Source organism: Bison bison, unplaced genomic scaffold, assembly GCF_000754665.1.
Source record: "Bison bison bison isolate TAMUID 2011002044 unplaced genomic scaffold, Bison_UMD1.0 scf7180017864342, whole genome shotgun sequence".
In the NCBI taxonomy this organism is placed as follows: domain Eukaryota; kingdom Metazoa; phylum Chordata; class Mammalia; order Artiodactyla; family Bovidae; genus Bison; species Bison bison.
In genome coordinates, this window is record NW_011494914.1 from 183,012 (window position 1) to 192,529 (window position 9,518).

At 56.7% G+C, this 9,518-nt stretch overlaps 1 protein-coding gene across 3 annotated transcripts in view; it reads left to right on the forward strand.

Moving 5' to 3' along the window:
* The window catches only part of ABLIM2 (actin binding LIM protein family, member 2), a 143,266-nt gene that overhangs the window by 89,548 nt on the left and 44,200 nt on the right, over positions 1-9,518 (forward strand). The window contains exons 12-13 of one of the 3 annotated variants that reach the window (XM_010854525.1): positions 1,467-1,568; positions 2,076-2,129. The exons of the other annotated variants lie outside the window; for them this stretch is intronic. Of the exons in view, the coding sequence (XP_010852827.1) occupies positions 1,467-1,568; positions 2,076-2,129 (156 nt within the window). The remainder of the gene's footprint in view (positions 1-1,466; positions 1,569-2,075; positions 2,130-9,518) is intronic. 3 annotated transcript variants of the gene reach the window in all.

Below are 9,518 nucleotides of genomic sequence, written 5' to 3' on the forward strand. Positions count from 1 at the left end.
CGTGCTGGAGTCTGCCCCACCGGGGAGGAGCAGAGAGAAACAAGCCATGGGAGGCTGGGCCAAGACGCTCTGGCACAGCAGGGTCAGGCCGTCCTCAGCTGCTCTGGGTTCGAGCAGATGAGTGTGAAGCCCTGGCTTCCGCATGTTCTGTGCCCTGGGGGTGATGAGTCACGGCCAGCAGGGCAGGTCTGCGGTTTCCTTCACACACCCGTGGGCATCGTCTACCCACTGGGAAGTGCAGCCTAGCCTGAGGCTCCAGAAGGCTGTGAGCTGTGCTGGAGGGCGATGCTAAGGGAAAAGCGGGCTTCACATCCCCTCCCCGGGGGGTACAGTTCTCTACCCGACGTTCCGTCCATGCTGACAGGTGAAACTGGTGCCCTGGCGGGAAGCTGCTGGAAGCTGCAGTCAGTCTGGGGAGCTGGTTGTGGTCTGCTGTGCCCACCCTGCCCCTCAGGCCCCCCGGGGTCCCCAGCATACCACCCCAAGGCAAGAGCACCCCCTAAGCCCATCTGCCGCTCCACCCCCGTTAGCGCACCTCCAGGCCGGCCCGCGCTGCCTCATCGTGTGTCGCCTTGGGGTCCTGTGACTCCCAGTCTGGGGTGTTTTCAGGTCAAGGCGTCCCTCTCCTTTCACCCAGCTGTCCCGTAACGTTCCCTGAGCTCAGAGGGGGAATGAGTTGTGCCATTGTGTGTCCTGCTGAGACGAGCCGTGTGCCATCCCTTCAGGAGGTGTGGGGGCAGGGCGGGGAGGGTCACCACGGCTGTCTGAAGTCTGGAACTTGATAATCCAACCTTGTCCGCAAAAACTGAACTGACAGATCTAGGTGGGATAAAAGTCGGAGCCAAAATCAGAGGGCTCTTCCCCTTCAATCTGGCCAAAAAAACCCAAACAAAACTGCTTTATTTGGGAACACGGTAGCTGATGAACACCAGTTGCCTCTTTTTCTCCCGTAGCTGATAAAATTGTCCTCCGTGGCTTTTAAAAGACAGATGTCGATGAATTCTAGCACTTCAGCCCCTGTTGTGAATGGCTGATTTGTGAATCCTCCCAAGAATTCAGCATCTTTTTACACAAGGATACTTAGGAAGAGGTGGGGGTGCTTAGTCTTGGTGAATTTGTGATTTTCTAGATTCAGGCAGCCGCCTGGCCATGCCCCACCCCGCACCCAGGGAAAGGGGGGCACCGTCGATGGCCCAGCCAGCCATCCTGGGAACTTCCAAGCAGGCTGGGCCTTGCCCCCCACCCTGGGGCCATGGAAGGCGGTTCCTCAAGGTTGGATTAATGAGTCGTGGGGCCTCATCTAGAGGTGTCGGTGGAGCGGGGGTCACACTCCCTCCCCTGGGCAGAGGGCGCAGAGGCCCCACCAGGCAGGGGAGACAGGGGCTCCTGAAGCTCTCACGCTTGAAATGCTCTCCTCTGCTTTCCCCTCCCGCCTCTGTCTGCCGTCTTCGCTCTTCCGTCTGGAGGCAGTGAAAGTGGCCGGAGCACCCCCAGCCTCTCCGTGCTCTCAGACAGCAAGCCTCCCCCCTCCACCTACCAGCAGGCTCCTCGCCACTTCCACGTCCCAGGTAGGCTCCCAGGACGCACGGCCACCCACCAGGCAGACGGGCCACCCCTGAGCTGTCGGGGTGGGCGTCTGCTGTTACCTCTTGGGAGTCGCATGTTCCCCAAGCTTCTTCATCCCCCACCCCCCCAATTCTGAGATGCTTTAAAAATCCACAGATGGGTGGTGTGCACATCCCCAAACCGGCACGTATTTGAGCCTCTCCCAAAGCCCCACAAACCCCGGGGAGGCGCATCTGCCCTTCCGGGAGTGGACTGGAGACAGGTTGTCCCTGGACACCCGCCCTAGCCCCCTCCGGCCCTCTGCCCCCTTCACAACGGTGGGTGGCATCTGGGCTGAGTGCAGCTGAGGTGTGTGGGGCCTGGGCGCCCGTCGCTGGGCTCCCCGATCCTTGCTGGGGGCGCTGGGTGACGGGCTGCTTGCTGACGGATGGCGGGAGAATGGAAATCATCACGGTGTGCTTGCTCACCCTGCTGTCTCTCTCCTTTTTTTTCCCTTTCTCCTTTCCCAGACACTGGCGTCAAAGATAACATCTATAGGAAACCCCCCATCTACAAGCAGCATGGTACATGCAGTCGGAGTCCTCTGCTGCTGCGTTTGCCCTGCATGCCTGTCGGTGCCTTTGCTTCTGAATGCTTGCTCTTGCTGTGCTTTGATACATGACGGGGAGGGTACCGCAGGGGCCGCGGCCTGAACGTTAGGTATGTGGCGTTTGCCGGCGGGATCCCGGGAGGCCCCTTCGTAAATTGCAGCGGAGGGTGTGTCGGAGTAAGCATCTCTGTGTGCGTGTGAACCCAGGGCTGACTCGAGGGCCGGGCTGCAGATGAGGGCTTGTAACCGCGAGCTGGTCCCCGCGTGTGGCTTCGGGGACACTGCTTTGAGGGGAGCAGCCAGCCTGACTTTAGCCCAGATGGTGAGGGACGGAGGTGCCTGGACCCCAGGTGGCCCAGCCTGATCTTTGGAAAACAGCACAAACCAGAATCAGTCCTTGAGCCCTCCATGAGAATGTAAGTCCTGTGTTTTGAGAATCTCTGATAGTAGAATTCACGACTTGGCCTTTGGTTAAAGGGATTCCAAGCCTCAGCAAATAGGGGCAGGCGATGTCTGCTGGTGAGGGTGTCTCACCGCGCCACTCCCACCCGGCCCCACCTCCGATTTCCCTCCCAGACGTGACCTGCCGTCTGCGCTCCACTGAGCTTGCAGGAGTCAGCTATTCAGGGGCCAGGAGGCTCCAGGTCTCACCTCTGTTTCATCAGAGAATTTCTGATGATTTGGGGTGTCTTGCTTCACCATCCTGAGCCTCTGTTTCCTCGTCTGCAAAACAGGACCTATCCTCCATCCTGCCTTTTGGACAGTCTGGTTGCGGGGACCTGGGTTGGGTAATGAACGTGAAATTGCATTATAAACTGTCGTGATGCGGGATTGGTATTAAATCCGTAGAGACACGGGAAGGGGAGCTCCCATGCTTAAAGTTCTTGCCCAGAGGCATCCCCAAGATGGCCACGACCCCTGCTGACAACTGGAAGGGTGCTGTGGGGTGAAAGCTATCAAAGTGTGCATTCTGGACTTCCTGGGTGGTCCAGTGGTTGAGACTCCACGCTTCTAATGCAGGGGGCGTGGGTTCAATTCCTGGTCAGGAAACTAAGATACTGCCTGACACGCAGCATGGCCAAAGACAGTGTGGTTTTTTTTGTGGCTTACTGGGCTTCCCAGGTGGCGCAATTGGTAAAGAATCCATCTGCCAGTGCAGGAGACACAAGAGATGCAGGTTCGATCCCCGGGTCGGAAAGATCCCCTGGAGGAGGAAATGGCAACCCACTGCAATATTCTTGCCTGGGAAATCCTCTGGACAGAGGAGCCTGGTGGGCTGCAGTCTGTGGGGTCGCAGAGAGTCAGACACGACTGAGCACGCACTGGCTGGCTGGCTGGCTGTGGCTTACTGACAAGCCCATGGTCTGTCTGTTTTATAAATGTTCTCCTTGACTGCAATAGGCCCTGTGCTCTGTGTATTTCTGCCTCTTCCCAAGAAAGTGAAAGATGACTGGGAACTCCTGGGCTTCCAGGAGGTGATGCCTCTTACTGTTGCCCCTTGATCGGAGAAGCAGAGGACCCAGATCTTCCCGAGGGATCAGAGAGGGCGGGGCTCGTGAACCCCAGGACCCTCAGAGGTCGTCCAGACCAGCCCCCATGTCACCCACGGGGAAGCTGAGGCACAGGAAGGTAGGAGCAGGCAGACAGTGATGTTTTTCCATCGGGGTGCCCGTGCTCCAGCCTTGAAGGTGTCCTCGTCTGTGGGGAGAACTGGCTGACTCAGCCTCTGATCTGCTGGTAACACGTCACTCACACACACAGGGACCGGCCCCTAGGAGGGGGCTAGGCGGTAAATCGGCTTATGAAATTGCTCCCTAGCATCTGATGAGGCCGAGATCCAAGACAGAGAACTCCTCACACTAAGTCTCTTAGCTGAATTGTGCCACAGAGATTCAGTTTACCAATTTTTTTTTTTTTTTTGGCTGCACCGTGCAGCTTGTGGGTCTAAATTCCCCAACCAGGGATTGAACCCATGGCCCCTGCAGAAACACAGGGTCTTAATCACTGGACTGCCAGGGAAGTCCCGCTTTGTTCTTACCAGGGGTGATCTTCATATTTTATTTTTTTTAAATCGGGATATTTACACCTTTTCTATCGAAAGGCAAGTGAATTCCTATTTGAACCCTGAGTAATGACCCAAACTCTTTTAATGTTCTGGAACTTGGGCTTATTAGTTACTTTATGAAATGGACCTTACAGAGCGCCTGCTCTCTGCCGAGCTTCAGCCCCACGGCGGGATGAACAGGAACACAGTCAGCCCCCACTTGACTATCGGGGGGCCGTGAGAGGGGCAGGCGCTCTCAGGGGCCGTGAGTCCTCTCGTCCAGCTTTCCCCGGACAGCCCTCGGGGGTGACGATGGGTGTGATGGGGTGCATTTGAGACGTTCTGTTTTTATAAGGTTTTCCTATCTGGCTGGACCATATCTGCCGGAAGTGCCTCGGGGGTGGGGGCGTGCATGTGTGTAGCACGCATGTGTGTGAGCATGCGCGTGTGTGCATGTGTGTGTTTCAAGTCCACGTGCAGCCCCTTCTCCCCATCTCGGCAGCAAACCGACCGTCCACTCATCTCTCAAGGGAGAGAGGGACACACCTCAGGCTGGAGAAGCCGTCAGTTTAATCTCCCGACTTGCCAGAAACAAAGTCCGGGCGGTGACGTTGAGTCCCTGGGCCATTTAATCAGTTTGCTAAGTCACTACTGCTGGGAATGGGGTTCGAACCCACGCAGACACATGTCCATCGGATCTTAAGTCCAACGCTTAACCACTCAGCAATCTCAGCGGTTAGAATACTGGAGTGAGTTGCCCCGTCCTCCTCCAGGGGATCTTCCCGATCCAGGGATTGAACCCGCATCTCTTACTTCTCCTGCATTGGCAGGCAGGTTCTTTACCACTAGGGCCACCTAGGAAGCCGAATGGCAACCCACTCCAGTGTTTCTTGCCTGGGAAATCCCATGAATAGAGGAGCCTGGTGGGCTACAGTTCATGGGGTCACAGAGTCGGACTCCACTTAGCGACTAAACCACCAAGTCACTTCAGTCGTGTCCAACTCTTTGCAACCCCATGGACTGAAGTTGCCAGGCACCTCTGTCCACAGGGATTCTCCAGGCAATACTGGAGTGGGTTGACATGCCCTTCTCTTAATTGGTTTAAGATGATACTTTCAGTGAGCTTTAAAAATGTATGCATTTTAATTAATGTATTTACTATTTAACTTTCTATTGCCAAGTCATCAAAAGTTGTTTTTAATTTAGCAACACTTTTTTCTGGCGCCTTCATCCCACTTGTGCATTTGGAGAAATGAGCCTACAGAATGAGAGTAGCCGGGCCTGGGGACTCAGGGAGGGGTGGGCGGGGGACACTGGCATCGAGGATGAGGATCAGGGTCAGGATTAGCGATTGTATAGCTGCCACAAATGCATCGTGTGCTGGGGTTCTGTCTCAACGTAGCCCTGTTAGCTGCCATGCAGTCCCTAAGTTGTGTCTGACTCTTTGCGACCCCATGGACTGCAGCACACCAGGCCTCCCTGTCCACCACCAACCCCTGGAGTTTACCCAAACTCATGTCCATCGAGTCAGTGATGCCATCCAACCATCTCATCCTCTGTTGCCCCCTTCTCCTCCCACCTTCAATCTTTCCCAGCATCAGGGTCTTTTCCGAGTCAGTTCTTCGCATCAGGTGGTCAATGTATTGGAGCTTCAGCTTCAGCATCAGTCCTTCCAATGAATATTCAGGACTGATTTCCTTTAGGATGGACGGATTTGATCTCCTTGCAGCCCAAGGCAAGGAAGCTAAGGTCAGGGCCATGAAGTGGCCATCGTGACCAGTTGACGGCCAAGTCGCCCCGGGTCTGCCTGAGCCCTGAACCCGCTGCTCTCACTGAACATCATTAGGGACCAACGGTGTTTTCTTGGACTGCGTTAGTTCCGTCTCTCGTCGTTCAGTCGCTCAGCTGTGTCTGACTCTTTCGACCCCATGGACTGCAGCACATCAGGCTCCTCTGTCCTTCATTATGTCTCTGCTTGGTTACAATTTAATGACATGTTTTTTAAAAAAGGAATGAGAAAGAGAAGAAAGGGAGCAAAGGAACTGAATGGAAAACAAGAAAGAAGAGAAAGAACCACATCCCACTGGCGGAAGGCGTTGCACAGGCTGGGGGTCCACAGGAGACCTCCCACCACCCGCTAAGCCTCCAGCTGTGATGGGGACCTTTTTTGGGTCCTTTGAACGGCCCGAGTCACCTGCAGTGTTGAGCCAGTGTTGGGCCTCTGTGAGGCAGACAGGACTCCCCCACCAGCTCTGTCTCCTGCTCTGGGGAGCAGGGTCTTGGCTCCCAGGAGCTCCGCATGCAGCCACGTGATGCCTGGCACAGAGCGGGGACTTTCCTCCCAGTGGACTGAGCTGGCCCAGTGTTGAAAGTGAATTCAAGAGGAAAACGTAATGCCTCCCCCCAGACTTCCCAGGAAGCTGTCCAGCTGCGAGGACAGATGTTCCGTTTCACCAGCCAGTGCGTGGGGGCTGTCAGATGGCAGATTGCGTGGGAGCCCCGGCCCAGGGGGTGGGGGAGGGGGGTGCCTCATCACCTCCCACACTGCTCTCAGCAAGGGGCTCCCTCCTGCCTCCCAGAGCCGCCCACCTGCACCAGGCCATAGCAGCCATCCACACAGCCTGTAACTATTTCCCGGGTGGCTCAGACGGTAAAGAATCCTCCTGCAATGCAGGAGACCCAGGTTTGATCCCTCGGTCAGGAAGATTTCCTGCAGGAGGGCATGGCAACCCACTCTGGTATCCCTGCCTGGAGAATCCCATGGACAGAGGAGCCTGGTGGGCTACAGTCCTTGGGGCTGCAAAGAGGCAGAAATGACGCAGTGATTAATACTCAATCGCATCTCGTGTGTCTCTCTGGGATTCCTTCATAGTGGGGTGGAGGCGCATTTTGGCTTTGGGATGGGGGGAAAGGGGATGGCTCTGGGCAGATCGCCCCTCCCATCAGGGTGCTTCCCGCAAAGGTCCCAAGCAAGCAGGAGCAAGGACATCAGCCTAGCCCAAAAGGGTGCTCGTGGCAGATACCTTCTGCGGCTCGCACAGAGCTGCCTCATGTGACAGGAAAGACACACACAACCCTGTTTCTCTGCTTGTCCTGAACCGATCTGTCTGTTCCTCACACGCCGAAACGGCCTGCTACAAATTAGCTGCACGATTCGCCTCTCATTTATTCCTAGTATTTCAGACCTGCGAGCCGAGCTCCTCATACGTGGCAGTGTCCGTGTTCATCTCACGTGATCCTCTTCACGTGGAGCGGGTGGGGTGGGTGGCATTTGCCCCTTTTACAGATCAGGAAACTGAGGCTCAGGCCCATTAAGGAAGCAGCCCACAAGCCACACGAAGCGCCAGGGTCCTCTGTGTCCCTAAGCCCATTTCCCATTTCTGGAGACACCCCCGCCATGTGTTATGTGGCTCTGAAAGACCCCTGTTTGAGTCTGGTTAGCTCGTGCACACCTCTTGGAGCGGGAGGCATTTGCAGAGAAAACTTGCTGCATGTTGGTGGGGTCCCCCCCCTCCATCAGAGGTGGGGTGCTTCTTTGAGCCCTGAGGTGGCTCTATAGCCAGAGCTCTTCTGCCCCCATGTGAACCCCAAGGCCATGTGGGGTCCTCAGACCCAGGAGGTGGGGGTGGGGCGTGCTGGTCCCTGGGACCTGAAGTCTTGGGACTCTCATGCCCTCCATAGCCCTTTGGCTGGAGCCATTTAGTTGTTTGTGCGTTTGCAAGTTACCCCAACCACGGCAGTGCCTGCAGGGGCCTCTGCGGGCTGGTGAGGGGTGACGCTCACTCACTTTTACCAGAAGAGCCAGCCCTGGAGGCCGTCTCTGGGCTGGACAGTGGTCGAGCTCTCAGAGCCCCCAGTACCCACTGGCCAGACTGTTGCTGAGGCTGCTGCGCCAGCTGCCAAGAGTCCCGGCTGATGCATGGCTCGACGCCCGGGGCTCTGCTGCCCGGCGACAGCCATTGTCTGGGCAGCGGGAGCGCCCACGCCACTGGGCATGCATCCGCCTTCTGGGCCCCGTCCCCTGCGGCTCCATCACGGTGCCCCGCACGCAGGCTTGACCCCTGTTGTCTTCTGTCGGTGGAGAGAGCGAGGTCTTTCTTTTCATGTTGCAAGCCGCTGTCTCTCCCGGGAGAAAGAGAAACAGGGAGTCGCTGGGAATAACGAAATGTCAGCGCGTCCAGGATGGTCTTCAACTGTGGCCTTATCTTGTCAAGGTCCTGTAGCCCAGTCCCCCGTTTCCAAGCTCTCGGGTCTGATGTCAGTCTTGTCGTTGGTGGTGCACAGGGCAGGGTGCTCCCAAAGGCTGGAAGGTCTGAGCCCTCCGAGGGCTGCAGGTAAGGAGCCCAACCTTGGTGTGTCCTCGGTCTCGGTGGCTCGGCCTCCAGCCTCGGCCTCCGCGGCAGGTGGCGAAGGACCCTGGGGTCTTCCTTTTGTGGTTCCGTGTGTGCATGGGGCCAGTGGTTTAGCTCGGGACACACGGGATGGGTCATCACGAATTGGATGCTGAGAACTGTCGGCCTTGCCCTCATGTGGTTTATTTCATCATGTTGGTTTGGAGACGATAATGAGAGCCCTGCTGGGTGACCATCCCCACCCTCCCCCCGCCAGAAAAAAAGGGAAACGGAGAATACAGACACTTCTTGACTCAGCTCCAGAGAGTCTGCCAAGCGGCGGACGCTCGCGTGCTCTCTCTCGTCGAGCCCCCCCGTCCTGGGCTGCACCCTCGTTGCTCTTGCTGGAGTCCTCCCAGTGGCACTGCTCACTCACCACTCTGTGTCTTGCGGGCAATGAGGTGGGGCAGACAAGAGGAAGGACTTTGGGGTCAGACCGCCCGAGTCCCATGTCAGCCTCTGCCAAGTGCTGATCTGTGATCTCGAGAAAGTCACGTCAGGTCTCTGAGCCTCAGTCCTCTGACCTGAGAAATGGGTCACGTGGGGATGAGCAGTAAAGTCTGTGAAGCTCAACCCAGCAGAGTCTGACCCACCGGGGGGTGGACCACGGGGCCCTTCTGTTACTTTGAAGTTAAACTTGGAAGGTAGAAAGCGTGATCTTTGAAATGCCAAGCGGCCAAGGAGGGGTCAGCTGGATTGTTAATGAGACCTTGCATCACACACCTGCTCTTCTTTTAACAAATCCTGTGCAAGGCCCCCAGCCCCCATTCCTGCGGGGATATTCCGCAGCCGATCTGCGGTCGATCCTCAGTCCTCAAAAGTGCAAGTGCTGCGACGTGTCTTTCGTTTCCATTTTGAGCATGACTGTGAAGTGGGAACCAGGACGTGCAACCCGCCATCGGTGGTACGCTGCCTTGACCGACTGATG